Source organism: Schistocerca piceifrons, chromosome 8 (genome assembly GCF_021461385.2).
Source record: "Schistocerca piceifrons isolate TAMUIC-IGC-003096 chromosome 8, iqSchPice1.1, whole genome shotgun sequence".
Taxonomy (NCBI): Eukaryota; Metazoa; Arthropoda; class Insecta; order Orthoptera; family Acrididae; genus Schistocerca; species Schistocerca piceifrons.
Genome location: NC_060145.1, coordinates 312,041,490 through 312,055,323, shown reverse-complemented (window position 1 = coordinate 312,055,323; position 13,834 = coordinate 312,041,490). Strand labels below are relative to the sequence as shown.

The following is a 13,834-nucleotide window of genomic DNA, read 5'->3' as shown; positions in this document are numbered from 1 at the left end:
CAGATGCAGATTCTTCACAGCAATACACCACCATTCTTACCTCAACCTTCACTGGGCCTAATTACCACGTAACCTAACAGATTTCCCATTCCATCACATCTAATACTGGTACTGCTGATCTCTCTTTATTTTCTGACCTGTCTATTTTTCCCTGGTCTCACCTCTACCTCATACAATGCACTCAGCTTTCCCTCTTGTTAACTGTTGCACGATGTTTTATTGGTAATCTCGTGTCTTGTTTATTACCCAGTCTTCCATCTTCAAGCTCTCAGATTTTAAAATCTCGTGTGGTGCAGTCCCCAACAATCAGCCTTTCCTTTTTGGAATTCCAGTCTGATTTGCCAGAATGGTGATAATGTGTGCTTGCTTGTGTGAATGTGTTTTTTTTTTCTTTTCTGATGAAGGCTTTGGCTAAATGTATAACATTATTTAGTATGACTGTTGTTATTGTGGCTTGCTGAAATATCATTTGGAAAATATAGTTATTTCAATAAGGACTTGTGTTTGTTAGCATTTACAACCATTCAGTTACAGGTTTTCCATTGTCATTTTGGACAAATACTTTGATGATTTCTAACAGTGGGCCAAGTTTTTCATATTTGACATCACCTGTTCGTCATTATTAATTTGAAATTAACATCTTACAGAATCACATTATTTTACTGTTATTATTCACTGTCTTTAGTGTTTGTTGGATATAGTGGCATGTTGCATAATTGTGTGCCAAAATTACAGTGGTTCTTTAAAACTATAAATAAAGAAGATAAATAATTAATAATATTGCGAGGAAGTTCTGTAAATACAGTGTGTCTCAGGAGGAATGGTCAGTATATGATAGGAATGATCATTTGAAGCAAGAAAGTGTAGTAAACAGTGGATCTAATATGCATACCTAGAGCTGTGAGTACTTCTTCACTTCAATACTGCGAAAAAATTCTCTTCTATTGAAAGCCCTTTGCTTTCATGTTTTGGGAGGAGGTAGTAAGGACATAAATATGAAAAAAAATCTGTTACACATGGGCTCTAAAACGTGTACCTTAAGAGCTATGAATACTTGCTCAGTAGAAAAGATGTGTTTCACAGCAATGAAGATGAAAAAATGCCTGAAGCTCTTAAGGCACGCAATTTAGAGTCCATATTTACTGAACATTGTTTCTTGTTTTTCTCTGTACAACTACCCCTCAAAACACAAAAAAAAGCAAAGAGCTTGCAGTAGAAGGGATTTGTTTCATGATATTGAAGATGTAGTACTCATAGCTCTTAAGGTATGCATTTTAGAACCCTTTTTTACTAGACTTCCTTGCTTCAAATAATCATTCTGTCACATCCTTGAATATTGACCATCACTCCTGGAACACCCTGCAGTGACAAGAGGCGTGGTCTATATTTTTAGTAAACCAGGGTAACTTCAAATAGAGTTGTGTATAAGAAGCATTGAAATTATATTTTTTATTATGGTTGTCATAAGTATTATTGTATCACTGATTCCAAAGATTGAGGTAGAAATATTACTGCAAGATTTGCTTTTCGTTACTTTGAAGGCACTGCAGTTTGTTTCTTGTTCCGATATCAGTGTCTGCCTCCATGACTGAGTGACTGCCATGCATAGGACCTGTGTTGTTTGATTCCTGGTACTGCCAGTGACTTTTCCTTGGAGGACTGGAATGGGATAGATTCAGTCTCGTGAGACCAATTGAGGAGCTCCTTCATTGAGAAGTAGCAGCTCCAGGTCACAAAAACTGACAATGGCATGGAGAGCAATGTGCTGATTCTACACCCCTCAAACCGCATCCGATGATGCCATTGGCAGAGGATTACATGGCAGTTGGTGGGTACCAATGGGCTTGTCATGGCCAGTGAACAGGAATCCTATCTGATATCAGTAAAAGGAAAATCACATTCAGATAAAGATCTGTATTCATCATTTTAATATTTTATTTTCATCTCATATTTTGCTGTCATATGGCAGTAAGCAGTGTAATGTCTGAAAAGAGCTAAATATTAATTAAGAAAATAACTTTTACTTAGTTGCAGATGGACTAGCTGGAGGTAGATAACACATTGGAGGGAGAGCCAATAAAGTGCAATGAACGATTCTTGTTGCTTTGTGCTTAACAATTTATCTTATTGCTTTGTTTCACTGATTAACAATTTTTCAGTGTGTTTCTACCCTGAATAATGTGTTCCCAACATCATTTCCTGCTACTGCTGCCTGCAAGTTTGACATGTAAAAATGAAATTTTTTATTCTTATATTCTGCCCAAATTTTTAATTCTTTCCAAAGAGTGTTTTGTTTAGTAATTATTGTTTTTCCAGGCTAAGACTGTTCATAACAAGGAGCGTGAAGTGGATCGCACACCTGAGTCTCTTATTTATGTGGAAGGTGTGGAGGCTCAGGCATTCTTCAATTTCCTTATGAACTGCAAGTCTACAGTAGCAGCATCTGGACCATTAGCTGGTGTTCCTCCCACACTTATTGCACCTGTTGCATTTCAAGGAGGAACTCTTCGGCCAATTAAGGTCAGTCTGTGGTAATATAACCACTGTTTGCATTTTATTTTGTTGCTACCAGTCGTACTGCCACACTTCATGTGTTTAACATTATAAAAAAGAAAAGGACAGAGCTAAAGAATTTAGAAGTTAATAGTAATATAATGTGAAGACTTGAACTTAACATAAACTGTGATAGCAGGAAAGACAGACGCTCACAGCGTAGAAGAGGCATTGGGCAGCTTCCCCCAACTCTCACCTCCCCTCACCCCAGAAACACACATACACTCTCTCTCTCTCTCTCTCTCTCTCTCCCTCTCTCTCCCCCCCCCTCTCTCTCTCCCTCTCTCCCTCTCTCTCCCTCCCTCCCTCCCTCCCTCCCTCCCCCTCCCTCCCTCCCTCCCTCCCTCCCTCCCTCCCTCCCTCCCTCCCTCCCTCCCTCCCTCCCCCCCCTCCCTCTCCCTCTCCCTCTCCCTCTCTCTCTCTCTCTCTCTCTCTCTCCCTCTCTCTCCCCCCCTCTCTCTCTCTCTCTCCCCCTCCCTCCCTCCCTCTCCCTCCCTCCCTCCCCCTCCCTCTCCCTCTCCCTCTCCCTCTCCCTCTCCCTCCCCCCTCCTTCCCCCCCCTCCTTCTCCCCTCCCCTGCCCTCCCCCCTGCCTCTCTCTCCTCCCCTCCCCCCCCCTCCGCCCCACAATGGGTGTGCTTACAGAGGAGAGGCAACTTATTCTTCTTCCTGCTGGTGCAATGAACTCTTTTATGCCTGCCGCTGTGTTACTTTTTTAGTAAAAAAGAAAAAAGAAAAATCTGTAGATTAACAAGAAGAAATGACTGCTGAAATGTTACTTTCTTACTACCAAATATCAGGTTGTTTTGTTGTAATAGATAATGCTGTTCTGTTCAGTTAAGTAAGGCATCGACTGCACCCACAAAGGAGGATGAAATTTTGGTCTGGTTGAAAGAAAACATTATAAAGTCAGAACAGAATATGCAAATACCAGAACTTTCAGAATTAGTGAAAAAAATAGAAACGAAAGAGATGATGCAATGGCCTACTTGGCTAACTTCAATCTTATTAACTCAGAAATGGCACTCTGTCTCAAATTTGTTAACAATTACTTCTCAGCACAACCAACCCTACAAACTTTTCAGACTGTTTGTGACCACCCAGTAACCCAGCAGACAGTAATATCTACTGTACACATTCTCAGAAAATACTCCCCTGTGGCATCCCATATGAGATGCCATCATTTTGCACAGACGTTATCGGAACTGACATCGGCAAAAAAGCTCACTTCGCTAGTGGCAGACAACAAGGATATGCAGTCAAGACTGAATGCTATGAAAACAAAAAGAGCATAACGGTGCAGGGATGGCACGGACTCAGTGTCAGCTGTGCTGAGTGCTGAGATTGTTAGCTGGCAACAGCACTGCTAGCTGTTGGGGATCTTATTACAGCGACTGCACTGTAGATACATCTTTATGCCGCTATCACATTTTGTGGATGGGTTATCCTTCAAAGTCCTGTTTTGCCACAATGTCTTCTGAAATACGAATCTTGATTGTGGTAACAAAGTGATAGGAATTACTCTTGCTGTCTGGCCCTACCTTCGATCCTCAGCTTTTGCTGCTTACAGCCTTTTCTTTTGTTATATACTGCACATCTGCACCATCTGTGATGAAATATTGTTAATGATTTCTTCTCAAAGGTAAAATCTACATTGTGGTGTCAGGTAGATCTGTAGTGTAGCCTGAGGTCTGGGTTAGGTTGGTAGGTGATGATTTGGTTGTTCATGGATGAAGCCAACTAATGCATAGGTGAAATGCTGGTTGAGGTGACATGTGGCACTGTAGTGTAGCTAAAAATTTATGTTAGTTTGGAAGCTGATAATTTCATTTTCAATTGTTTTCTGTTTATATACACTAAACCAAAACATAAACACAGTAAGAGTGAATGCTGCCTGGTGGCTTTGAGGGCACATACCTCAGTAAGGAAAGTATATAAGAGAAGCAGAAACAAATGGGGAATCCCCTGACATAACCATCTTTGACAAAGGGCAGATTGTTATGGCCAAGTATCTGGGGAAGAGCATCTAGGAAACAGTGAATCTGGTCAGCTGTTTGTGTGCTGTTGTCATAAGCATTTATGGAATGTGGTTGAAGGACAGCAAAACAAAGAGTAGATGACAGGATGTGGGTGTCCAGATATCACAGAATGTGGAATTCGGAGACTTGCCCGCTATGTAAATAATGACAGATGGGGATCAGTGGCAGATTTGATCTTAGACTACAGTGGTGGTGTTTCAGAGCACAATATTCGGCAAATATTGTTGAACATGGGTCCCTGCGATAGACAACCTCTGTGGGTTCTCATGTTGACCCAGCAACACTGTCAGTTACAATTGTATTGAACATGAGACTATTATTATGACTGTATATCAATGGAAATGTGTCAGTTGTTGGATGTATCACGTTTCTTGTTACTGTGTCTGGAAACATCATCATCCAGGCTGACGGCTGCTCGAAACATCCATCACAATTGGATGCTGACCATTGAGGGTCCGGTTGTTTTACCGAGGTCTTTCATGTAGGCTTCCATGGGATTTGTGGTGATAAAGACATGACATTTGTAGATTATGTGAACATTATTGTGGACTTATTTGATTCCATGCTTAATATTTTCTCTAATAGTGATGGCATATTCCAGCAGGAGGTCACGAGATCAGGATGGTGCTATAGTGGTTTGAGGTGCACGATAATGAATTCGTGGTCACCCAATTTGTCTGACATGAACCTCGTGGAACACACCTGGGATGTTTACATATGCAAGCTGTGCACCAACGGACTACTGGTTCTTAATTTACAAGAATTACATGACCAGTGCGCAGACATTTGGGGGGCACATACATTGTACAATGAGAGTGGCACATTGTCAGAAGAGGGTACATGTTTCAAGTTTCCTGCAGCCAGTTCTGAGATGTGGATAGCAGGTGCATCACTGTGCGCAATTGATGTGGCACAGCAACTGGGAACCTACTCCAAAGTTGAAGTACAGTTCTTTGGAGTAAAATTTCTAAATTGCCTGCAGATTCACCATGAAATTTGGCGGTATATGTAACAACTGCAATGCTGTGTCCAGCCATAGTGAAATTGTGCCAACAGTTTGGCCAAGGGCACTCAGATGTGGGTAATGCTGATCGGGAAGCCCAGTTCTTGCACCGTGAAATTTTTGGCAGGCTGAAAGAATATATGGCGATAAAAAGATTTCCTAACGATGAGTACATTCACACAATGGCTCCATGAACAAGGAGCAGATTACTATTATTAAGGAACTGAATGATTGGTAGAATTATCCATTGTTTACAGAGACTTGATGACTTTGTTGGAAAGTAGTGTAATGCGTCTGTGTCCCTTCGAAGTGTAGTGCAGCATTCAGTAAAAGTTACTTGTCCTGCCATAATAATGTGCAGCTTACTTTTTGAAGTGCCCTTGCATTAAGTAGTGGTCATAATGTTTTGATTCCTTCATGTATAACAGATGCCTCACTACGTGGAAAAAGCAGATGATGAAAATTCATCTTGTTAAACTATTCATTACATGTGTGTGTGTGTGTGTGTGTGTGTGTGTGTGTGTGTGTGTGTGTGTGTGTATGTGTGTGTTTGTTTGTGTGTGCATGCGCCCCTGTAAACAAATTGTTTTTCTCCAAAAATTCATTTTAACTGCGTTGTAACTCCCTGTATGTTAAGGCAGTGGCTACATTAAATATTTAAAATTTTCCCTTGATAAAAACAAAAATCTTGCTATGCCATTTGCCATGCAAATCAGCTGTTCTGCCATCATAACTTCCCATGACTATCCATGGTGGGTGTTACCAATGCGCACTTCGAGGTTAGGGTGTAGATGGCCTGGTGGCTGGTAGTCTTTAAGTCTTTAAGCTGGTGGTCAACTGCTCCTTCTGTGGTTTCTACTGACGAAGAAACTTGTGTACATTGAGTAGGTAATGTTTAATATTAGTGCTGTATCATTACTGGAAGTAGCACTTCTTTACACTCACAGCGTATTTTAAATATGTCTCTTGAAATTGAGGAGGTAATTTATAACCTTTGAAGTTGGCTTCACAGTTGTTTTTTGTAGTCACTAGTGAGCATTTGGCATTTTTTGCATTCCTGTGGAAGTCAGATGTGCTGTTTGTGATAAGTTGTAATCAAAGAATATGTTAATGGGACATATAATCAAATTAAATCATTTAAGAAGTGAAGACTTTATGAATGAGGGAAAACGTTATAAGGTAAAAATACATTAGAAAATATTAACATATTGGGTAAGTGAACCAAATAAATATTAATTCAGGACACAGATCAGTGTGAACTATGTGATGCCCCAAAGTACTACTAACAGTACCGTATGATGCTGGTGGAACATGTTAATTATTTACATCTTTTGTGAGATTGGACTTGATTTTCATTTACAGTGTTTTGCATATTTATTATGTTTTATTCGTAGATTTATTACAAATACGAGAATATTCATTGTTCCTGGTTGCCATGAAACTGTACAATAAGGTCTTTTGAGTGGCTTCATGTGAGGCTGCATCCAAAGTTTGCCATCATTAAGTTGGCAAATGTTTTCTATGTTACAGGTTCGTCAGAGTGTAGTGAAACTGGAAGGAAGTACATACCATTCAGTGGAACTTAGGGGTCCAATACTTCCCCATGTATTGCATGACCTATGTAGCCTTCTTCAGCACACGCATGAAGAATTTTCTGTCACATTTGCCCATATTGAACAGACGAGAGCATTTACAATGGCATCCAAAACTGAGCAGCCTGGAGAAAGTGTACTGGAGCAAGGTAACAATTTATTCAAAAATGTAGACTTTCACGGCCGGAAATATCATGTCCATTATAATTATCCGGGCTGTTATGCCATGGTCGGTTGATGAATTCTGTGTTGATTCCCAACGTTTCGTCTCCGACTGCGGGAGACATCTTCAAGGGGGTCCGTAGCTCAATGGAAGGTCCAACACACCCACTGGCACGCTACTGACTGACTGGGAATCGACACAGAATTCATCAACCGACCACGGCGTAACAGCCTGGATAATTATTATGGACAACAATTAATTCCTCGTGTGTGTGTGTGTGTGTGTGTGTGTGTGTGTGTGTGTGTGTGTATTATTTAGATATTCCCCATTTGTGATACTATGTGTTGATATTAACATTGCAGGGTTATTGACGTTACCACCCTCAGATATAGAGCAGACATTTCGTTCTCGAATTTGTGATCAGTGAAGGTGATTTAAAACCTAAACTAATGGTACAGCAGTGTAACGTCACTGCTTCTTGCCATACAGGCTTGCCACTGCATATCATTCTAGTAGCTTCGTATTTTACCCCTGGTTGTAGAATACATTTGCTGGTCCAAGGGAAATTTTGGATTATTGAGATGTTGTCATTGTTGCTGGTGGATAGTGTGTGAAAATGGCATGGCTGTGACAGAGAAATGATTGAAGACCCTGTCCTTTATCACAGCCTCATGCGTTTCACATGGAGGAATGACAGATGGTCATCAACAGACTCCTTGTTCACATAGTTCTTGAGTTGGCCTTGATGAAGTGGATGTATTTATGGCATGATATATTGGGTAAGAACATGTTTCCAAAAATGCCATAAATCGTACAAATGTAGACTTTCCCTGTTGGTGTTTAGATACATTGTGACATTGCTATTCTGGGAACTAGACCATGGCCTAAGGCATGCTTTTGTGATTGGACTTTTTTAGTATTAGAAAACTGAATTTGTTGGTCTCTGGTCCCAGTGTGTCATGCACCACTGCCAGTTTATTTGCAATGTCCAGTCAGCTATTCTGGTGTTCCTTGAGCCAAATATTAACATTTCTTTTACTAGTTCCCTATGTACCCTTCACCGCATGTGCTAGGGAATTTGTATATTACTGCCATGGCATGTCACAAAGTTCTTTGCAGTATTTAGATATTCACACACTTGGCTTGTTGGTTTAAATACAGTGTCAATATTGTGTCTTCTTAGCACTATGCTGATGTGATCTGTGATTTTTTTTTTATGAATGAGAGGCAAAACTTTTCCTTGAGGTAATATGATGTGTTATTGACAGCGACTGTAAACCAACAAGGGAGAGGTGTAAATATTTGAATTCAGCCAAGTGTATGTGTCTCCACTTGTCAGATTAAGAGCATGTAAAACCTATTGCGCATGCAATCAAGTGTACATAGGGAGTACTAAGAAAAGCAACACAGATAAATCGGCACTAGCAGATCACATGTTGGGACCAAGGGATCATCAGATTTAATTCTCTAGCACTTAAGTTTTCTCAGAGTCCAATCATTAATATGCTAGAATGTATTGACTTCTTTTAGAAACTCAGAAACCCAAAAGTAAAGGATGAAAACTGATGACAGTTTGAATAAGATAGGTGTTAACAAAGACTGAGGTGTTAACAAAGACTGGCAAGGGGTTACATAAGGAGAAATAACATCATCTTTTCTCGTGTTTCCACTTGATGGGCAGATTTTTTAGCTAACCAAATTATATCATCAAACATTGATTATTTTCATAGATACATTAACAGAAAAGGAGGCAGACAGAAATTAAACAAGTTGGGGTCTTAGTACTAAAAGCAGCACGCACCACCTAATTTTCTGCCAGAGAAGCTTCAGTAAATCGTGAATTCTCACCCCTCTTTTATCTTGGGCAGTATTCGGATAATGTCATGGTTTGACTGTTATGCATCTACAAATAAAAAGTTTGGCAGTTTCAGGTAGCTTACATGGGAAATCGACTAGGCTACCTACAATTGTGGTACCTCAGAGGGTCGCTCTTGCAGTAGGAGCTGAAATGCAAGCACAAAAATATGTCTTGACAATGCAAGAAATTTTGAAATTGTTATTAGAACTACCATCTCAGCAGCTGACTTTAGCTGTTGCGGTGTGTAACCTGTGTGAGGAATCGTAAACTGATACTTGGGCGTCATGTGCACAGAATGACCAACAATATTAATGCTTGCTATGTCACCTATTAGCCATGTTACTCAAGGTGAAACTGATGTTGAGATAGAAGTAGAAATTCTCAATGTACAGTGCAACTATTGTTCTCGTAATTTTCAAGTCAAAAGTGTCATTGGCCATAATGTTTGCGAATTCATTAGCTGTGTGGGTAGGTAATCATTTAGTCAGTGATATAACATTTGGGGTTCAATGTCTGGAGAGTGATTAATAATCTCCCTTTGATTTTTAAACATTGTTTATTTCTTGATATGCAATAATGATTAATCACTTTTACTTTGTTAAGATGAAGAAATAGTAAATACATTTTCAGTATTTGTTATTACTTCATCCACAGAGCTCATGAAGTTTCATTTGCCTGAAATAATTTGAAATAGTGTATGAGTATTGCACTTAAACACGGTTGTAACTGTTGCAGGAATAAATACCTCATCGGAAGTTTCACCCAGTAAGAGTGCGATATCGGCTTGCCCTGTTACACCAACAAAAGCACCTAGTGCTTTTGGTCAGGAGAACCTAAGTGACTGTGGTCTGCAACCACCAGTGCTGCAGAACTTTTGTTGTGCTGATCCAGAAAGTGTCGAGTTATTGGATGGCTTAAAGTACTGCAGTGATGGAACATATACTTGGTCATAGGTGATGACAGTTCAACCAAGGTTGTTTTGCCTGCATCAGGCAGCAGTCACAGAACTTGTCTCATAGTGAAGACAAATATTAAAAGAGTAAGGAGTTGTATGTACTGCTCTTGTATAAAGCTTTCAATCCTTATTTTAATTTACAACAAACAATTATTTTAATTTACAGTAAATGATGCAGCACTTTGCTGTTGCTGTTACTAAGTAAATGAAGTGTCTTCTTTTTTTCATGGTGTGTGAAATTCAGATTTGGTAAGAATGTACTGAGGTACATTTTAGGAATTCTGATCATTAATAATGAGGAGGATACCTCTTGAAAGACTGTTAGATTGTGATTGTTTGTATTTTTAGTATGATATTCATGATTAAGAAATATAAAACATATGGTGATGTTACTGAATTGACATAAGCACAGCTGAAACCGAATGTGTGGTATGACTAGAGCTATTACAAGCTCATTATACAAAATTTTACTGGTCCCTAGCAGACACTTACACCATGCCACACTTTGTCTAGTTTTCGAACAGACATAAATCCTGTATCATAGAATTAAGAGAGATTGTGAAAACAACACTGATGTCTGTGTCATTCCATTGTGATTTACTCATCATAATTTACGCATCATGAGCTAGTGTTTCAATTAACTCCATATGGATAATGTGAAAAATTATGAAATGACCAGAGTGAGTGAATTGTTAAATGGTCAACAAGGTATAAACACATAGTGTCTTACAAAGAGAGGACATTCATTTAGTGTCCACTAGAAACATTTACTACAGAGAGCAAAATTTACCATTGAAAATGTTGAGGTAATCAAATTGTTTCAGTGTATCAATCAGCCATATAATTTGACCTAGCTGAAATAAGACACTACTGGATCTTTGCAGAACCTGCTGCACCCTCCTATCCAATTTCGGTAATATGAGGTGAGATTGGAAAGTTTTAAGAATTGCTGCGTAAGTATACAATGGTGGTACTGTGATGCATCTCCTTTTTTCCTGAAGTGTGTTAAGGATGCTCTCTGTATTTGTCTCGATGCCTTCAATTGAGTCAAATCGCTTCCCTTTTGAGTGGAAATTTCAGTTTAGGAAACAGGTAGAAGTCGGTAGGGGCCAAATCAGGGGAATATGGCGATTGTGGAAAAACAGAAATTTTGAATTTGGTCAAAAGTTCAATGATGGAGAAGTCACGATGAGCTGGAACCTTGTCATGGCGTAGCACCCAACTCCTGTCTTTCCACAATGCAGGCCTTTTCTTTCGCACCTTTTCACGCAAATGCTCAAGAACACATTTGTAGTATTCCTTGTTAATTGTCTGTCCTCCAGGAATAAATTCATGATGCACAATACCAGTAGAATCAAAAAATATCACCAACATTGTCTTCACCTTCGAGTGACTTTGCCGTGCTTTTTTCGGTTGTGGTGCACCTGGAGTCTTCCACTGCGAAGACTGCACTTTGGTTTCAGGACTATATCCATATACCCACTATTCGTCACCTGTGATTACCCTATTTAACAAATCTGGGTCATTTTTAGTCCGATTAGTCAGTTCTTGGAACACTTCAAGTCAGTATTGTCTCTGGTCACTTGACAACACTTTTGGAATGAATTTTGCGGACACTCGACGTATGGTCAGATCTTTAGTTAAAATTGACTGAACTGTATAGAAATTTAAATTAAGTTCATCAGCCATCTCCCTAATTGTAATCTATGATCAGAGCGCACTAAATCGCGAACTTTCACATTTTCATTCGCTTTTGAGGTGGAAGGACGGCCGGACTGTGGTTCATCTTCAAATGATTCGCGGCCATTTTAAATCTGTGGAACCAGACAAAAACATTTAATTGGCTCATACAATTATCTCCAAAAGCTGTTTTTAATAGTTCATAAGTCTCAGAAGCTGATTTCCCAGTTTTAAAACTAAATTTCATAAAAACTCGTTGCTCCGTTTTTACATCCATTTTCATGCAGACAGAATCCGGCAACAAGCCCTAACAGATCCACACTCAACCAGCTGCCACAACAAACTGAGTAAAGGAAACAAGTTTCGTGTCAGAGAGCATTCAAGGACAAGGCAATGACTCACTTCCCACCCTCTGTATTCCTGCCCGCCAAACCAGTAAGCAGTAGCAGATCCATTCTTAAAACTTTCCAATCACACCTGATATCTGACAAAATGTTCAGATGAAAGATTTCATTGAGCATGTGATGCTCTTTGTGCTTCAATTCAAAGAACAGTAAAGTATAATATTGTATCATTTTGCTCCTTGTCTCTCATCCAGGATTAAGATTTATGTTAATCAGAACATCAGCCATAGGCAGTGTGTATAATCACTTTCTGTTTCATAATCTTTGTGTATTTTGAGAAAGTGCAGGGGTAACTGATTAAGTTTGAAGCAGGGTTGCAGCCATACACTGTCAACAAAGTGGTATTCCATCTCACAGACGAGCTGTTTACGTTCTCATTTGTAATATGGCCATATTAATTTTGCATGTATCTCTTGTGCATTATCTATCAGTACACAGCTCCAAACTACCAAGGTAGCACAGAGTTGAAGGTTCTAGGATTTTGTGATTGTCTCGGGGTTTCATGGTGTCATTGATTAGTGATGTTCTTTTGGGTATTCAGCTGAGCTGTTGATTCCATTTTATGCACAGTAGTTTGGTGGCTGACTCAGCTGTCTTCTTTAGGCACTGCAAGTAGCAAAATCCCCTCTATATATCTTTTTCAGGACAGCCGCGTGCCTGTAGAAGGTGAAATAGGAGCTTTACAGTAAAGCTGATCTTTCCTCTGCACCCGAGATTGTAGAGGAGATAATAAACCTTCCTTTTATTAACTTTGTGAATCAGCATGTAGGACTTGCTCTCTTATTTTCTTTGCAGTGCTGTCGTTGATGATGTCCCTTGCAACAGATATTGCAGTACACTGGAAACAACCGGAGCTGCAAAAGTTCTGATTATGGGGCTTACAGTTGGCTGTGCCGGTAGCATCTCTACTTTAAATAATATTCCGGGATGCTAGTGTGGTTTGTTTATCGGGAAAAAAACTGTAAAATTATTATTCAATTTGATATACTTCCTTTAATAGCATGCTGAAAATCAAGAGCATGATTACACAAAGCTCAGGCCAGGAAAACATTCTAGCTCTGAGTGATTTATTTGCCATATAACGAGAATAACTATGACATTTGAAGGATTTGTACCTTATTGGTTGGATATTCACCACAATATGTTTCTTATTACAGTTAGTGCATTTCATAGTTTAACAATACTAAAGAAACTTTCATGACTCTTGGACACACAATATGTGAAAAACACAGCTGGGTTGGTCATTGTAATATTGTGTGAAAAGGAATGGACTCTTTGTTGAACACCCTGCAGCACATCATTAATCCTAGGCTTCTAATTGGAAGAAATTTAACTACAAGACAGGCATTTTGATTTATGTTTTTATAAATCACTTTCAGACTAATTGCAGGATGGCTGTTTCTGAAAGGGTTTTAGTCTTGCCCCAGCAGAAGCAAACGAAGGAAGCAGCAACTACGTATGAGGTCACTTCATACACTTTCTGTCCTTGGACATTTTCAAACACGTCTTTGTTGTGTAATTTGGTGTCCTCATTATGCATTATTTGATATCAACGATTCATCTGCTAAGGGCTTGTAACATTCTTTCAG

At 39.4% G+C, this 13,834-nt stretch overlaps 1 protein-coding gene across 1 annotated transcript in view; it reads left to right on the top strand.

Moving 5' to 3' along the window:
- The window catches only part of LOC124711236 (protein downstream neighbor of son homolog), an 80,720-nt gene extending 68,683 nt beyond the window's left edge, over positions 1 to 12,037 (top strand). Inside the window, exons 8-10 of the mRNA XM_047241197.1 lie at positions 2,317 to 2,520; positions 7,124 to 7,334; positions 9,942 to 12,037. Of these exons, the coding sequence (XP_047097153.1) occupies positions 2,317 to 2,520; positions 7,124 to 7,334; positions 9,942 to 10,159 (633 nt within the window). The 3' untranslated portion in view covers positions 10,160 to 12,037. The remainder of the gene's footprint in view (positions 1 to 2,316; positions 2,521 to 7,123; positions 7,335 to 9,941) is intronic.
- Positions 12,038 to 13,834: the final 1,797 nt, after the last annotated feature.